Source organism: Alexandromys fortis, unplaced genomic scaffold, assembly GCF_014885135.2.
Source record: "Alexandromys fortis isolate MF-2015 unplaced genomic scaffold, M_Fortis_MF-2015_v1.1 scaffold_1, whole genome shotgun sequence".
Lineage (NCBI taxonomy): Eukaryota > Metazoa > Chordata > Mammalia > Rodentia > Cricetidae > Alexandromys > Alexandromys fortis.
The window spans coordinates 28,685,828-28,703,933 of NW_026067927.1; the positions used below are offsets into that span (position 1 = coordinate 28,685,828).

At 36.2% G+C, this 18,106-nt stretch overlaps 2 protein-coding genes across 3 annotated transcripts in view; one reads left to right on the forward strand and one right to left on the reverse strand.

Annotated features, from left to right (window-relative positions):
* Cenpp (centromere protein P) overlaps positions 1-18,106 on the forward strand; it is a 178,066-nt gene that overhangs the window by 37,263 nt on the left and 122,697 nt on the right. The gene's annotated exons all lie outside the window — the stretch shown is intronic.
* Ogn (osteoglycin) lies at positions 380-16,280 on the reverse strand. Of its 2 annotated transcripts, none has more exons than XM_050144466.1 (7): positions 16,081-16,280; positions 14,885-15,085; positions 12,811-12,904; positions 9,040-9,198; positions 7,215-7,417; positions 3,205-3,300; positions 380-1,357 (listed from the first exon to the last, which is right to left on the reverse strand). In XM_050144466.1, exons 2-7 carry the CDS (start codon positions 15,056-15,058, stop codon positions 1,187-1,189), a joined length of 897 nt encoding a protein of 298 aa, XP_050000423.1. In that variant the 5' UTR covers positions 15,059-15,085; positions 16,081-16,280; the 3' UTR covers positions 380-1,186. The 2 variants fall into 2 exon arrangements, with proteins under 2 accessions (XP_050000423.1, XP_050000424.1); XM_050144467.1 differs by having other exon boundaries at positions 14,885-15,115.

Consider the following 18,106-nt stretch of genomic DNA (forward strand, 5'->3'; position numbering starts at 1 on the left):
GGCAAAACACCAAATGCTTGAGTATTCTAGGAAAAGCATGCAGATTCTAATGTGTACCCAATAATGGAAATAATAGTGGTACTTTTGTATATAAAAGATAGTTATTTCTAAAACATTGTTAATTTTATGTTCAACTCCAAAGTAATATATAGACTAATATTTGTGAGTGTGCTATATGCACCTTCCTCTGAGGGTTAATGTAGGAACTTTAATCTGCATTGTTCAGTCATCACTGTTAGACAGAAGGTTGGGTTTCTCTGTTCCATGTGTCTGGAGATCATGGCCATTGAGAAGTGGTGCTCATGGGTGGATTGTGAGTGTGCAGTTTGAGTGAACATATGTATAGCTGAAGCTCTACGTACAGCACAACACAGTAGACTTCATTTAAATTTCTTATATTTGAACAAATTTATTGATGAAATCCTTCCTATACTGTGAAAAGTTTACACTCATTTCATGTTTGAGAATCTTTAGAGTGAAGGGCTCTTATTACTCTCCGAGAAAATCAGTAGAATTTTTATTCTTTTTCTTAGAATTTTTTTAAGTAATTGATTAAAGACTATCTGTGTGACCACAAAGCATAAAACTGAACTTTTCTAAATTGGTTCTATACCAAAGAGTAAAATTTTACTTTACTGGAAAGTTTTACCTAGATGTGGCTACCCTTTTTCTTAGACTAAATGAGAAATACAATAAAATAGCTGCCGTAACAGAAAAGGTTTCTGCTTCATGGAGAATGCTGATGAATCATAAAGTCAGTGGACGGTCACTTGGAACATTTGGCTTTTCACAGTTTCTTGGAACGTCGCCTTAAATGCTTTTGAAATACAGTAAATGTTAAGAAAGACAAACAGTTCACCGTTTCTTGGCATTCTCTTACTTCATTAGTCTTGGGAATGGTGGATCTCATGTGAGTGTTTATATAAAAGGACACTGTTTAGATGTAGTGTAAACTACAAGGGGTTTTTAATGTTGTTTAGTTTAGTTCATTTTGTTTTGAACTAAGAGATTCAGTCTGGATTATTTTTATAGTAACATGTAAGAAAAAACATGTAAGAACTTTGGACATCATTGATTAAACATAAAATTCTACAATAGTGAGATAAAATGAGAATAGTAAGCTAATGTTTATGTTCCTTTAAGACATTAGGTGCACTACTTTAGATATACATTGCATTGATGGTTTTTAAAAGTATGATCCTATAGGTAATCTTTTTAAGCAAATGAAACTGTTTGGATGCTTTCCCAGAGCAATTGGATTGCCCTCCAGGCGAATCTCTTCAATTCGGTCCCGGATGTAACGAGTGTCATTAGCCTTGCAGAATGTATCATCTGTAATTGAAGATATGCTGTTAAACTGAAAAATAAAAGAAAAAATACTCAGAAATCTAAAATCAACCTTTTGTATATTATACAGTAGGATTACACAGGATATTTTGCCTAAAATGGAATCTTCTTTTAGAGATAATATTTAAAAATATTAGTCCACTGTAATGACACTCTCTTTTGCAACCTAAACATATTTTTAAGTGTACCGTATTGCTTTGGATTAACAGTCTACTCATTATTTTTCCAAATTGCTTCTGTCCAATCCTGTTTGGAATATAAATAGAAACATGCAAGCTAAAGAAACTGTCCTATTCCAGTGTGTTAACTCAAAGTGATACAGTGTGTTTGAATATTCCTTAAAGAGGTGAAAAGAAGTTGAGATTCTTGTGATGCTGAGATATCAACCTCTGCTCCTTTTCATTTTTTCACTTTTGCAATGCCCACTTGATGCTGTCCTGTAAAATGAGATAAAATGCCTCCAAAAGCACATGTCTGCCACTAATTGGAAAAAGAAACATAAATTAGAAATTGGAGTTCGCTACTATTTTGGAGAAAGAAACGTAAATCATTGGTCTTCAAATCTGTGTTCAGAGTAACTAGGAGATACATAACACCTGTGTCAGTTGGTAGCCGATTGCCCAGGTTGTTTCGCCTCCATTATTCTGTGCTTCTGTCCCTTCCTTCTGCCTCCACCACACTACAGAAAGCTCGAGAGTAATCCTGGGTCCCAGAAGATTTTGGCATAAAGAAATTGAACTTAGAATTTCTTGGATGATAGAAGTGTCTTTCAGGACTTGGAATTATAATAATTAGGTAACTCATAGTGACCACTCTAGAAAACTGCAATATAGGGATAAGACAAAACAACACAAGCTTCATACTGTACCTGCAAAGGGAACAGTGTTATCAGACTGAATCGTGGACTTACGGGGTCTCCATAGACTCAGAGGTATCAGAATTGAATTTTAGAATACTCAGCTGGTGGTGGTGAATTGGTTAGTATTTAGAAAACACTGCACATTATGTGTCACAGGTGTGTCAGCAAAGATACCTCTTGAATTTGGCCTGTTAGACAACACAATTCCTACTACTGTGATTGTGATTCCTTTGTATGTTTCAGTTCTGCTTGGTTATTTAGTGTGCCTGTTGTTTTCTTCATTGTCCTCACTGTGGTCACCATCAAGGGAATCCCCTCTTCTGAGGATGTCAAAGCAAACAAACCCACAAAACACCACATAGGCATCCCCATCTTATGTGACCGGTCATGCTCAATGGTTTTGCCTCTAACATGTACCTCAGATCCAAGAGTTTCAGTTATATAGACAGTGAATGCCTAATGCTCACCCCTTCTCACCCCAGTCAGGCAGCCTGAGGAATAAGGAGCAGAATATTGCCATAAATAAAAATTAAAAATGTGAATGCTTGGTGATAGAATGCTTGTCTGCTTTAGGTAAGGCCTTGTAGTCAGTCCTCAACTTTACTTAGACTGGGAGGTGCTGAAAGGTGTATTCTGCTTAAACAGACTTTATACTTCTTAGACTGATCGATCTACTTAGTGTACTCTGGATTGGACCTGCAGTTCTTTTTTTTTTTTTTTTAATGAGAGTTATTTGTTTATAATGTATACAGTATGCCTGTATGTATGCCTGCAGGCCAGAAGAGGGCACCAGTTCTCATTTAGGATGATTGTGACCCACCATATTGTTGCTGAGCCAGCCATCTCTCCAGCCCTGGACTTGAAATTCTTATATAGACATTAAGTGGTCACACGGTTTTGGTGTTATAACCATAACTGACATATAAATAAGTTTTTCAAGTAATAAACATGGCCCCATAGTTAAATAAAGCTAGTTATTGTACAAAGAACAGTTGTACCTGAAGGTGAATTACACGTAGACTTTCTGGTAAATTAGGAGGCACAGATTCCAGATCATTATGGTCCAAATAGAGGAAAGAGAGCTTATTCAGTTTCTATTAAAAAGAAAAAAAGTTCAATGTCACTGATATGCATTCTTCAAATTATTCAAATAATATATACTTTAAAAACAGTATTGATGTAGCATATTTTGATAGTATCAGCTTCAGAGTAGTACTTTGTTGCTTTGATTGTTATTGGGTTTTTGCCTTATGAGTAGGGTTTTTGGTTTTTAAGACATTATGATATCTATTGAATATTCCACATTTTTCTGATATTTATCTCATCCTGGAATACTCAGCCCTTAATATTTGTCTAGAGGGCAGCTGTGTGTTGACTGATAGTTGAATCCTTCAAGTGTTTTTTTGCAACTCCTGAACTTTCCATAGAAGTTTTACATATTCCTAGGAAAATGGCTACTCCTAAGAGATGGTACTTAACAAGATGCCGTTTCCCAAAGCATTTTGCCAAACATGCAATTTAACATGACATATGTTTTCCCGTGAGGGGTTTATGTTGGAATATTATTTATAATCAGTAACTCATTACTATGTATGATTGCATGCTATGATTTCAGAATGTAATTTTTCTGTGACGTTACTCCTAATTTTTATATGCATCCTGTGCTACCATGTCATATTTTATGATGGGGGGGTTACCATGTATCTTAAACTACCCTGAAGCTTACCATCCTCCCTCTTCAGCTTTTCAGATATTAGGATTACACCTACTATGCCCTGCCTGCTTCTTCTTTCCTATGCTATTATTTCAATCATTTATCTTTTTTTTTTTTTTTTTTTTTTGGTTTTTCGAGACAGGGTTTCTCTGTGGCTTTGGAGCCTATCCTGGAACTAGCTCTGTAGACCAGGCTGGTCTCGAACTCACAGAGATCCACCTGCCTCTGCCTCACGAGTGCTGGGATTAAAGGCGTGCGCCACCATCGCCTGGCTCTTTTATCTTTTTTTAATCTTCAAAATTTTATGCATATATGTGCTTGTGTACATAAACCATAGTGCACATATTCAAAGTTAGAGGACAACGCACAGCATTTGATTTTCTGCTTCCTGTTTGACCTAGGGATTGAACTCAGATTGTGAAATTTGACAGCAAGCACTTTACCTACTGAGCCATCTCCCCACCCCTTAATTCTTTCATAAACATTCTCCCTTTACATCATATGGACATCAACTGTCTTCCCGGGACTGCTTTTATTTGAATTATAGTAACTTGATACTGTACTTAGGGTTATTGCAACCCTAAGGTATTAAATAAAGTAGACAAATTTATCATTTTTCATGCCAATTTGCACAATATTCTTTTTTAAAATCCAGAATATTTAAATCTACCTTTGTTTACTCCTTCCTTCCATCCTTCTTTCTTTTTCTGAGATGGGCATGGTTGTCCTACCTTTCCCAGGCTGGCCTTCACCTATTAGTGAAGCAATCTTCTTGCCTTACCTTTCCAAGTAGCTTGGACCACAAGGAATTGCTCTATATCGTGCTCTAAACATTCTGTCACTGCTTGTTACTCAAAGTCTCCCCTACTTAAATTCATTTCTTTAAATTGCAAAATTAAATTTAAAAATGACGCATGTGTTTTTGTGCACATGTGCATCTGCTTGCAGAGGTCAGAAGATAACTCTTGGGAGTCGATGCTGCACCACAGGCTAGGTGGCCCATGAATGTCTATTAATTTTCTTATCTCTTCTTCCCAACTCACTTTAAGAGTTAAAAGATTGGAGATGTGTGATGTGGAACTTGGGTTTCAGGCTTTGCAGGCTAGTGCCTTTACATGCTGAAGCATTTACCTAGCGCACGAGGTATATTTATATTTTGTTTTTAGAAAGTGTGTCTGCTCTGGTTTTATGTTGTTTGTATTTTGAGACATGGCCTTACAGTGTAGACCAGATTGGCCTTAAATTGAAAGTCCTCCTACTGTTAGCCTCTCATGTGTTGGAACTACAGGTATGTGTACCACTATGTCCATCTTAAGTCTGCTTTGTAAAGTCAGTAAAGAATCCTTAGTTTCTGAATCCCTTATTTAAAAAACAAAACCACCAACATTGCTTATAATATCAACAGCAAATCAATCTTTTGGATATTTTTAATAGTATAAAAATCAGCTTTTTCTCCAAATATCTTTGTATTTACATTTACAAACATTGTTCCTGAATCCAGTTCTAATCAACAGAAAAGTGTGAAGCCTTCAGAATACCAAAAATGCTACTACCTGGCCTGACCCCCAAAGATTACATTGATTCAGCCTTATTTTCGAGATTTTCTGGTTGAGCAGTATTATCTTATACCACAAAGGGTATAGATGAATGTGCAAAAGACACTTCCCTGCCCTTGTTAATGGTTTGCTTCTTTAGATCATCTTGTCATGTTCTGAAAATGCCTTAATCATACGTATTATACAGTTTTATGTAACTATCAGTTATAAATTTTTAATGAAAAATACCATAAGGACAAAAACAGAAACAAAACTAACAAACCCTATAATGTTGAATGGTTACCGTAAATATAAGGAAAAAGGAAATATTTTTTGTTTTGTTTTTTAAGACAGGGTTTCTCTGTGAAACAGGCTGAACTGGACTCGCTCTGTAGACCATGATGTCCTCAAACTCACAGAGACCAGCCTGCCTCTGTTTCCCGAGTGCTGGGATTAAAGGCCTGTGCCACCACCGACTAGCTAGGAAATATTTTTTAAACAGGCAGTTGTGGATAAATGTCAAACTTGTATAATTACGTAAACTAGCGTAAGTGAAATTTTCATTAGTAGTTTAGGTTTTTCTATTAGGAATTCTCTTGTGATATTGCCTAAACTGGTCTTCAACTTTAGATCCTCCTGCCTGAGGCTCCTGGGTGGTTGCAATTTCATGTGAGTGAGATCGTGTCTCTTTTGTTGCTGTGCTTGTTGTTGTTGTTTTTATTTTTGAGACAATGTCTCACTAGATAGCCTGGCTGATGGGATCTTGCTGTGTAGACCATGCTAGCCTTAAAGGCATAGATCTTCCTTCCTCCATCATGCTCCACCATACCTCACATCTTGCCTTTTGAACAAAGTTGTCTTCTGCCAGCAGTAGCTTGAGCATATCGTGTTTTTGCCTGAGGTTACCTTCTCTGCCCTGCCTAGGGCTGAGAGTGATTATATCATAGTTATGGAAGTTCTGGACTGGGGTGATAACTTTTTTCAATTTTCATGAGCATTTCCATTCTTTTGGAATTATTGATTTATTCTTTGAGGAACACTGCTATATTACCTACCAAAGTTAAATATAAAAGATACCAGTTATTCCTGGTTAATAGGAAGAATACAATTTTTTGAAACAATGAGATAATAGTGTTTACTTTTAAATAAAAAAATGTTCCTTTGTATTGACAGAAGACACCCATTTCTGTGTCTTTGTATGATATATGTATGGCATACATGTTTTGCTTATTTGATCATGTTTGGTGCTGGGGTGAACTTAGGTCCTCAAGCATGCTAAGCATTCTTTCTACCACGAATTATGCTGCCAGTCCCTCTGCAACACAAACACACATTAACCCAATGTTCTTTTGTGGAATGTTTGTCTTTTTGTTCCAAGTTCTGAAATATTTATCTGGGTAAATGCCAGCTATAGCTCTCTTCACTTCTTATCTTGTTGAATAGAAATATACCTCAAAAGTAGTAGAGGAGCAGAATGGGGGGAAAACAAGCACCAGTTAAAAAATATTATCACTGTGGCAGTGAGATGCCTCCTCTGTCAGCATTCTTGCTGCTAAGCTTGATGACCTGCATTCCACGTGATGACCAGGACCCACAAGTGGAAGGAAAAAACAGCTTCCAAAAGTTATCCTTGGCCTCTACATGTATACCTGGTATGTGCACACACACAAAATGAATAAATACCCGCAATAAATAAATGTAATAAAAACTTAAAATATCATCACTCACATTGTGTTTTGTCATTCCATGGAATACTTACTTTGAATGTGTTTGCTTTAATCCCTTTACTCTTGATTTTGTTGTACTTAGCATTAAATAAAGTAAGCTTCAGAGGAAGAACTGGAAGTCTTACTAGCTGGTTTTCAGCAAGTGTAAGTTCTTCCAACAAAGAAAGTTTTGAAAAAGTACTATCTTCTATGTCTTCTATCAAATTTCCCGTAAAATCAAGTCTTCTTAAGTTAGCTTGACAGAAATAAATAAAAAATAAGATGTTAGAATCTCATTATGTAGACTGGAGGAAAGTTTCTGTTCAAGGCCCAGGATAGTATTTGCATTTAGTAACTGAGTCAAGTTCATCTTGCAGTGTTGGTACTCTAACCTATAGCCTGATACTGTGTAATTTCAGCTGTGCTTTCATGAGGTGCTGGAGAGTGAACCTGAGGTATTAATAGTATGCTGACCACAATACCTTAGTCCAGTTAAATTTTATTAGCCAAAAAGCTGATTACTAATGATCCGAGAAAAAGTTAAACATGACTGTTTCAGAACCGTTTCTGTTGAATCATCCAAGGAATGTGGTTGCATTTCATGGGGTATTAGTATTTTAAAAAGTTGTTCTCCAGATTTTTTTAAAAAAGATTGTTAATTATTATGTACACGTGTTTTCTGTGTGGGGGTAAGTCATGTGTGAGTGCAGGTGCCTATGAAGTGTCCAGGCAATGGTATCAAATACCCTGGAGCAGGAGTTGCAGGTAGTTGTAAACTGCCTGATATAGGGTTCTGAGGGTCAAACAGAGAGAGCAGCAAATGCTCTTAAACACTGAGCCATTTCTCCAGCTTCCTTTCCAGACATTTTTAAATATGTAACAAGGTTTAAAAGTTATAAATTAGGTCAGGCAGTAGTGGTTGGTGCATGCCTTTAATCCCAGCACTTGAGAGACAGAGGCAGACAGATCTTTGAATTCAAGGCCAGTCTGGTCTACAAAGTGAGTTCCAGAACAAGATCCAGAAACCCTGTCTAGGGAAAAAGAAAAAAAAGGAAGGAAGGAAGGAAGGAAGGAAGGAAGGAAGGAAGGAAGGAAGGAAGGAAGGAAGGAAGGAAGGAAAGGAAGGAAAGGAAGGAAAGGAAGGAAAGGAAGGAAAGGAAGGAAAGGAAGGAAGGGAGGGAGGGAGGGAAGAAAAAAAAGAAGAAAGAGTTATAAGTTGAAGAAAAGGAACTTTTCCCATGTAATCCTAGCACATGGGAAATGAGATCCCAAGTAGAACAAAACAATAAAAATAAATAATAAATACATAAATAAACAATAGAAAAGGAAAATAAAAGCAGCTTGTGTATTTATGGTAAAAGTGGAAAAGTGTCTAGTTAATTGGAGAAGCGTCCTGGTCATGCTGGTACTATGTACCGCCCGAGATAGTGTGTATTTTGAAGTATTGGTCTTAAGATGATACCTATGTTAGATGGAATAGCAAAATCAACAGTAAAGAATGATCACATGGGCGGGAGAGATGGCTCAGAGGTTAAGAGCATTGCCTGCTCTTCCAAAGGTCCTGAGTTCAATTCCTAGCAACCACATGGTGGCTCACAACCAGCTGTAATGAGGTCTGGTGCCCTCTTCTGGTCTGCAGGTATACACAATACACACAGACAGAATATTGCTAAATAAATAAATAAATAAATAAATAAATAAATAAATAAATAAATAAATAGAAAAGAATGATCACAGAAGTCTGTATAAAAAGATTCTTTTAGTAAGAAAAAGATTGATTTTTATGAAGTGTATGTAGTATACATGAATGCTTCAATAGTGCTGACTTAATATAGCAAGTGAAAAACAGAAATTTGTGCTTTTATATTTTAAACTTACGCATATCTGCAAAATCTTTGGCGGTCAGCTTTTTAATTTTGTTGAATCGTGCATAAAGATAAGCTGATTCCTTTGGCAGTGGTGGCACAGCATCAATGTCAACTTCTTCACAGTAGACAGAGCCACTTAAACAGACACACAACAGGCATGTAGGCATTTCTAAGTTAGGAAACAAAATTGTAAGCATAAACTCATTTGAAAAAATTCATCATCTGATTGTAAAGTTATTGTTATAATGAATTAATGAATGCTATGATTTGAAAAGGCCTGTTACAGAATCATTGGTAAATCAGGAAAGATAGTTGTCATACCAACTGCTATCTTGTATTGAGCTTAATAATTCATCAGAATTTTACATAGTCCATAGTCAACATATTTTATTTACTTATTTTTATTTATTCTTATATTTATTTATTCTTATTGTATGTGTGTGTAAATCTATGGGTGCATTCATACCACAGTAGGTGACACTTCTCTCCTTCTACTGTGTAGATTAAGCTCACATTGTCAGGCTTACCTACTGAGCCATCTTGCTGGCCCCATTTTTATTTTCTATTTTGCTGTGATTGTCTAATTGCTGACCTCATGGAAGGCTACCTTTCCTCATTTGAATGTTAAAAAAAATAGGGCTGGGCGGTGGTGGCGCACCCCTTTAATCCCAGCAGTTGGGAGGCAAAGACAGGCGGATCTCTGTGAGTTTGAGGCCAGCCTGGTCTATAAGAGCTAGTTCCAGGACAGGCTCCAAAGCTACAGAGAAACCCTGCCTCGAAAAACAATGAATAAATAAATAAACAAACAAATAAATGGAGTCTACAGTGCAGAATTTAATAATTGATTTATCAAGTTTGATGTTTTTCAAGTTTGATGTGTTGAAAACATTTTTCAAATAGATGACAATAGTTATTGACTTAGAAATCCCAAGTGAGAAGAACAAACCATTAACTTGAAAATCAGTCATTGCTGGAGTTTTATGATCCTACCTTGGAATGTCTTACTTAGAATGTCTTCACTTGGGCTCTTATTTAGATACCTAGAGTGCTTCCTTGGTTGGTCATCCCCTCTCCACTTCTCTTATCTTCAATGCATGAACTTTTAGGTTTAAGATGGAAATCTTAGGAGTCATTACAGTGCTATCCTTTGTTTGTTCTGGAAATTTAAACTTTTCTTTGTCTTCAATTTTTAAAATCAGGTTAAGGATGGAATTTCAGTGTAATTTTCATTTTTATCTTTTTAAAATATTTATTTATTATGTATACAATATTCTGCAGGCCAGAAGAGGGCACCAGACCTCATTACAGGTGATTGTGAGCCACCATGTGGTTGCTGGGAATTGAACTCAGGACCTTTGTAAGGGCAGGCAATGCTCTTAACCGCTGAGCCAGCCCCCTCATTTTTATTTTTTAACTAAAAGTGAGATTGAACATCTGTTCATGTATTTAGTGTCACTTTAAAGTCATTTTGTTAATAGTCTTCCAGACATATTCTTATTAAAAATTAAAAATATTGTTTATTTTTCTGCTTTGTGTGTATTTGCATGAACATTGGTTCTTGCTATGATGTAAAAGTTTTTTCTTGGGGCTGGAGAGATGACTCAGTCAGTGGTTAAGAGCACTGACTGCTCTTCCAAAGGACCTGAGTTCAGTGCCCAGGACCCACATGGCATCTCGCAACTCTCTGTAACTCCAGTTCCAGGGGATCTAAAACCCATGGCAAAACACTAATGTACATAAAATAAAATTGGAAAAAAAAGTTTTTTATTTTCTGTAATTTTATGAAGTAATTTTTAAAATGTTTTTTGTTAAAATTTCTGGGTTTTGAGCCATCCCACTCCCAAACTGTCTGCTACTACTTGTAAGACTTCGTCTTGTATGGTTGGTTGGTTGGTTGGTTGGTTGGTTGGTTGGTTGGTTGGTTGGTTTTTCGAGATAGGGTTTCTCTGCAGTTTGAAGCCTCTCCTGGAACTAGCTCTTGTACACCAGGCTGGCCTCAAACTCACAGAGATCCGCCTGCCTCTGCCTCCCGAGTGCTGGGAGTAAAGGTGTGTGCCACCACCACCTGGCTTGTTTGTTTTTAAAGATTCTTTTCATTTTTTATGTACATTGGGTTTTGCTTGAATGTATGTCTGTGTGAGGGTGCCAGATCCCTTGGAACTGGAGTTACAGGCAGTTGTGAATTGCCATGTGGGTGCTGGGAATTGAACCTGTTTCCTTTCAAAGAACAGCCAGTGCTCTTAACTGCTGAGCCGTCACTCCAGTCCCATCTTGTTTGTTTAGATCCTTGATCATGTTTATGTTTATTTTTCTTTTTATGAAAATGGATCTAATTTATCTCCCTCCAAATGGCTATCTAGTTCTCCTACACTCAATTAGTTAAAATTTTCTCCCTCAGTGGCTGAGTGCTTGAGTACTTTTCTTGCTTTAATTATATACTAAATGTCTTTGTGTTTCTGTTTGTGTCTACTTTTTGATTCTGTGTCCAGTCTTTGTTCTTCTGCTAGTATCCCCAACTTGTTAAATGTGTTTTGTATGGCAATGTTCAGTGTTTCCACAACTGTACTCTCGTTGTTCCTTTATATGTATCTATAAGCATTTTAGAATCCACTTCCCTAGCATTATCGAAAATTTAGTAATTTTAGTGGGGTTGTCTTTTTTTTCTGAATTTAGAGAATAATGATATTTTATGATACTGAGGCATCCTGTCCAAGAAAAGGAGTCTTTTCAATTATTTAAGTCCATTTTTACTAAAATACTTGCCAGACTTTGAGGATGTGTTTTCTGTTTTAGTTCATTTTAACTTTATTTTACAAGACAGGAACTGGTGTGGGTGGATTTTTTTCATGCTTTCATGTGAAACCATGTTATTTAACAAGAATAAATCAAATATAAGAACTGTACAGTATGGCTTGTAGCTTGTTCTTTTGCAGTAATATTCCTGTTATTTTAATTGAAGCAGACATTGTAGATATTTATATAGAGTCATGTTTCTCTACTTTGCGTTTCCTTGCTTGCTGCTTTCTAAAGTGCTATTCATTGAATTTAGGGCCTCGCACAGTATGCCACCACATCCCTGGCTTCCCCAATTGTCTTGAAGATAATAATTGATTGTATTATATTGGTTGTAAGTCTGTTGGTTGTACTTGAAAAATAACCTTTAATTCTTTCTTGAATTGATTTGCTTTTGTGGCAAGGCCTGTTATGTACTCTTTGTTAACCTGAAACTTGCTACATAAACAGACTGACTTAGAACTCACTGAGGTCTGTCTGTTTTGCCTCCAAAATATTGGGATTAATAAAGGTGTATGCCACCATGCCAGGCTTTTGAATTTATTTTTTATGTGAACAAAAATAAACGTTTTCTAATGGATATTTTTGCTGAATGTTCTTGAATGTTTTCTAGTCCACAGTTTTCCCTCGCAGTGTACAATGGTAGGTGATGAGCACATCGGATGTAGCCAAAATGACTTTACCATTGAAGAGGAAATTTCAGTTTATATGCCTTGAGACAACTTTTGATTACAACAAGGAATAAAATGTCTTTGTATGTATCTTTTAAAAGATGCTTTTCAAAAATAGTAGATGGCCAACTGGTGTTGGTGCATGTTTTTAATCCCAGCACTCGGGAGGCAGAGGCAGGCAGATCTCTGAGTTCGAGCCCAGCCTGGTCTACAAGAGCTTGTTCCAGGACAACTAGGGCTATTACACAGAGAAACCCTGTCTTCAGAAAACAAAACAAAAAGACAAAACTACTAGATGATAGATTGTTCATACTTACCATCATTTTCTTTCTTGGTCGGTAATGATGGTACAACCTCATCTTTTTGTAACTGGAGACTTTTTTCATCAGGAATTATCATGGTTTCCTTTTCCTATTGTAAAATTAGAAATTTGTTATCAGGTGTAATAAGACAGGAATCTGCCTGTAAAACTGGAAGAATCACAAGCATTCCTCATAGTCATTGGTAAAGGTATTTCATCAAGATTTTGTTTTATATGTGTATGTCTGTATATATAAGTATGTATATATGTATTCATGTTATATGTATGTGACATACATATTAAACAAAGGACAACTTGTAGAAGTTAGTTCTCTCCACTATATGGGCCTAGGGGTTTTATGGCTGCAAGAGACTTTATGTGACAAGCTATCTCAGCCCTCCATTAAGATTTTATACATAATTCCATTTCATTATTTATTAAATTACACTGTCATTACTCTAGGTAGGATGGATATGCACTCCTGAGTAAGAGAATCAGCTTTTTTTGTTTTCATGGACTGAACTCAATATTTGATAAATATTTAATATATTGAATTTCTAGGTGTGAGGTTAGGAGATAGTTCTCTGAATGTGAATGAAAGTTTTTCTTATGTGGAACTATTCTTTATCGTTCTTTATATGAACTGATTTCCTCTTCTCGGTGTCAATCCTTCTGAGCAACAGCGTAGCTGTAGAACATAAAGTACTGACTAAATTCTTCTGGCATCCTGCCTTGGCCTTACGATGGATCCTTTTATCCTGCTTCTTTACCTGATCAGACCATTGGTATAGGCTGTTAACACTGTATAACTGGGGATTTTCATCTCATCTCTGTCCTCTTTCCAGAGAATGTGTTTTCTGCTAGTAGACTATAATTTATTATATGGGGTACTATTCCCTCTACCTCCCCGCTTGCTCCATGTTTTCTCTGTGGGCTCCTGACCTTGCCGTTAACCCTCATTTTCCCATCTGTGTACTACCTAAACATCACTCTACCCCATTGAATTCTCCACTTCACACAAATATTGGCCCACACATTTATATTGATGGAAAACTGCTTAAAGCTCCATGTAGTTAAGCAGAAAGCTCTAAGGTTCAAGGAATTTTGAAAGTATCTTGCAGTTAGTTGATAGACTCAGATCATTCCAGTAAGACAATAGGTTATAACCTTTTTGGTTTTGTTTGATTTTTAATTTGAAACTGTTGATACAGAAATTTGTCTGTTTTGTCATAACCGTAGGTAGAAATAATACTAGCATCTTAACTCATTCCTTTGGAAAAAAGAAACTGTAGCATTAACATTAGCTCATTGTGAGTTAGGAGGGGAAAGCGTTTGGACTGGTTAATCTTAAAATCTTAACTATCTGATTTGTGGTAAAAAAGAACTTTTAAAGCAATGAATATTATTATTTATCCGACTCTAATTTTCCAGTGTATGTGTGCATCACACACAGTGGGCAGCATATAGTTTTATGCTATGTTAACTTCCTTCTCCTCCCAGTATTTCTGTATACCCAGAAAAAAACCACAAGTAATTGCTTTGCTTTGAAGGTTGTATCATTGTGGTATAAAAACCATGACTCAGTGGCATGTCATTACAGATCTTTGGTATAAATCAGTAGAGTCTAAACTTAAATGTGGTTAAAAACAAATCCCCATAATAATTGTAGTTTTTTATTTGTTGGTATTCTATGTAATTGGCATGCATAACCAATAAATATTTTTATATTTACTTCCTTGGACTGTATTTTTCTGAATTCTATAAACATAAACTGATAATTTATCTTTTCTTAATTTATTTTTGAGGCAATATAACATGCAGCTATAGGATATTATGTAGCATTATTTAGCATAAATTGCTGCTATCAGAGTCTTAATGTTTTAAATTTTAATTTTTGATTTCTTTAGCTACTTTTTGTTTACCATTTGGTACTACTTGTTAATTGAAGAATCATGTATATCTGAATAATACAATTATTTTAAATATTAAAATGCCTTTCTCCTTTCCTTATCAAATATTGAAATTAAGGGAAGATATGCATTTAAATGAGTATCATTTTAGAATATAAATTTAAAGTAGAAACAAAATACCTTAGTATTTTTTCCATGCAGGTATTTATCTTCATAGTCCTGGCTAAATTTTGTTTCTTCCAAATGATCTGTTCCATACTCATAGTTAATATGTGAGTCGAGTTGAGTTTGTGGTGCTGGCTGTGTCAGAGGCACGAGCAGTAGCAGGAGAAGTGTAGAATGCACAGTCTTCATTTCAGCAAACTCACAGTGACCTGATAGCTGTGGAACAAAAGCTCCTTTTTTTCCCCCCTGGAAATAAAACTGCAGACTATCGAAGCAATATTTAAAAGCTTGGAGAATATTTTGGCACTGTGTATGCAGTAGGGGATAGAGAACAACTATTTAACCCTTAGCGGTTCTTAATTAGATACTAACAGTTTTTTATGTGCCAGTAAAGATTCTGAAAAATTCAGAAAGTAGTTTTATTTCTTACCTATCAAGAAATTTAAGAATTATTGCTAGGTTTACTAACAATCGAATGCCTTGAATATGGGTATTTGTATGCAGTCAGAGTCTTCTTGGAATACTTGCAATATAAATGGTTAACACGAAGATACATGATCCTGTGTCATGTGGAGTTAAAAATATCATATTTCAACATTGCTGCTTTAAAGGAACTCTTGATCCATATTGAGGTAAAAGAAGCAGTCTGAGGCAAGGATTAAAACTTAAACCTTAAGTTTAACATCATAAAAGTAGACAGTAACACTTTTAAGTGGTGTATAATAAAAGTTTCTCTAGTTTTGTAAATATAGCGGGTTATCTTGTTAATTAGTAATCTTGCCTTTTAAAGCTTAAACTATGGACAGTGCAGCAGTACCACTGCAGACTAGGGTCACATAAACTTTAAGGGAGGAACTTTGGAGAATGTCCTGGAAAGATTCTTTGAGGTTCACCAGTGATCTTTAACTGCTGAGTACACGTTTCAGACAGCTTTTAAGTACACACAGTCGCTGAGAGGTGCTGATGCTGCACTGCAGATGCCAGTCTGTCAGATAGCCAGGGTTTGAAATCTCAAAATAAAATGGGTTTGTAACTTCCAGTTCTTATTTACATCAATGTTAAAGTTATAAAATGATATATGAAAGTATTGCTGAAAATTAATTATTCAAGGAAAATTAAACTTAACTACAAATGACTTTACATTTATTAAGACTTTTAGAATCACACTTTAACACACAGTATTTAAATTAATATGTGAGAAACAAGCCTACCGTAGTCACTGGTTGAAGTCTTGTGTTGTTTTCTTCAATAGGTGTTCATGCCTGTGCATTAGTCCCAAGTGGGAGGGTGAAGGAGCAACGCCGTGGAATGGTTTCCAACTGCTGAATAAAGTTTCAGGGCCCAACAGCTTAAATTCCATGTGGTGGAATCCAACAGCAGATCTCATGTGGTGCATATCTTTGCCAGCATTCCTCCTCCGGGGTGAAATGCAGGGTGTTGTATGAGAGAATGTGCTGAAGATGTTTGAAACTGCGGCACCAGGGCTGGCTGCTGCAGCACACTGGAGTCCCGATCTCTTTTACCTTGTATATTAAGCACTAATCCTTTAGCGAATATTAGTTTATAGAAATGATATATATTTTAAATCATGCTTTTGTTCCTGTGCTTTTCTGGTATATAAAACACTTTTGAAAAATGGACCACCAAACCAGTCTTTGTTGTTAATTTAATGAAAACTAAGGATTTTGTTCTCCTACTATAATTAGCATGTTAGAAATTTATATGTAAAGTAAATTTTAACCCAAATTATTTTTAAGTTTTGTCCTTTAGTTTTTAATTCCTTTATTTTAGTTCACAAGAGTGGGAAAATAGCCAGACATAGTGGTCTACACCTTTAATACCAGCGCTTGTGAGGCAGAGGCAGGCGGATGGATATTTGTGAATTCGAGGCTGGCTGGTCTACCCAGTGAGAGTAGTACTCTGTTCTGTACTAAGTTCCACAATCCAAGATAGCCAGAGTTACATAGTGAGACGCTTATTGAAAAACAAAACAAACAAAAAATGGAGTGTGGAAATAGTTTTTAAAAATAAGTTTGATTATATAAATTTGTAATAGCAAAAATTTTTACTGAATGAAACTTTATATTAAATTTAATTTTGAAAAACTAAAGTAGAGCTGATGAGTTTAGTGGTCCACACCTTTAAGTAGAGGCAGAAAGATCTCTGTTAGTCTGTTCTACACTGCAAGTTCCAGGCCAATGAGAGCTATATAGTGAAACTGTGTCTTAAAAAAAACGGAGAACTATAAAGTAATAGTGTAGATACTATCCAGGCATCTTTAAAGGGACCGACCTAGGCCCTCTGAATGTGGGTGACAGTTGTGTAACTTTGTCTTTTTGTAGGCCCCCTGTCAGTGGAACCAGGATTTATTCCTGGTGCATGAACTGGCTTTTTGGAGCCCATTCCCTATGGTGGAATATTGTACTCAGCCTCCATATAGGGGGGAGAGGATTGGTCCTGCCTCAACTTGATATGCCAGATTTTGTTGACTCCCCATGGGAGGCTTAAGGCTCTCTCTCAGAGGAGTGGATAGAGGCAGGAGGAAGTGGAAGGAGGGGGGAAATGTAGTTAATATATAAAATGAATTTAACAGTTAAAAAAAAAGACTTAACCTAAAGAAAAATTTGCTGGGCATATTCTTGTAATCACACACTAGAGAATAAGAGACGGTAGGAAAGAAAGTTCAGGGCTAGACTGGACTACATAGCAAAGCCCTTGTCTAAAAAACAAAGTACTTTTATTTTTATTATTCTTTAATGCTTTTAATAGTTAATGTCACAATTCATTTTTCCCAAAGGAAAATGTGGATAAATATTTAAAATAGAGCATGAAGGTTAGAGATGGCTCAGTACTTAGAGTACTTACTGTTCTTACAGAAGAGCTGAGTTCAATTCTCTAAAAGAAGTAAGAACGCACTGAAGAAAGTTCAGCCAGTAGTTGTGGCTTAACCAGAGCAGAGTTCCACATAAAAACCAGGCATGGAGAAGCTATAACAGAGTCTAGAGTATGCCTGTGGTTGAATCTACTCTTCAGATGACTAGTTCTACATAGCCTAAACCCTCTATCCTAAGTCGTGTAAATGGTCTTTCTGGCCAAGCTAACCTACCCCTAAAACTATTGTATGTGGCCAGTCTCACCGAAAACAAAGACAAAACTTTAGAGAATGGCATAATCTCTTCTCTCTCCCCTCCTTCCTCTCTCTCTTGTTTTTTTGAGACAGGGTTTCTCTGTAGCTTT

Coding starts and splice junctions, on each gene's coding strand:
- Ogn (XM_050144466.1), bottom strand. CDS start 15,058: ATGAAGACTGTGCATTCTACACTTCTCCTGCTACTGCTCGTGCCTCTG. Junction 12,905..14,884: donor TGCATGGAAAAAATACTAAG/GTATTTTGTTTC, acceptor ATTTTACAATAG/GAAAAGGAAACCATGATAAT. Junction 1,358..3,204: donor TACGTGTAATTCACCTTCAG/GTACAACTGTTC, acceptor TTTATTTTTCAG/TTTAACAGCATATCTTCAAT.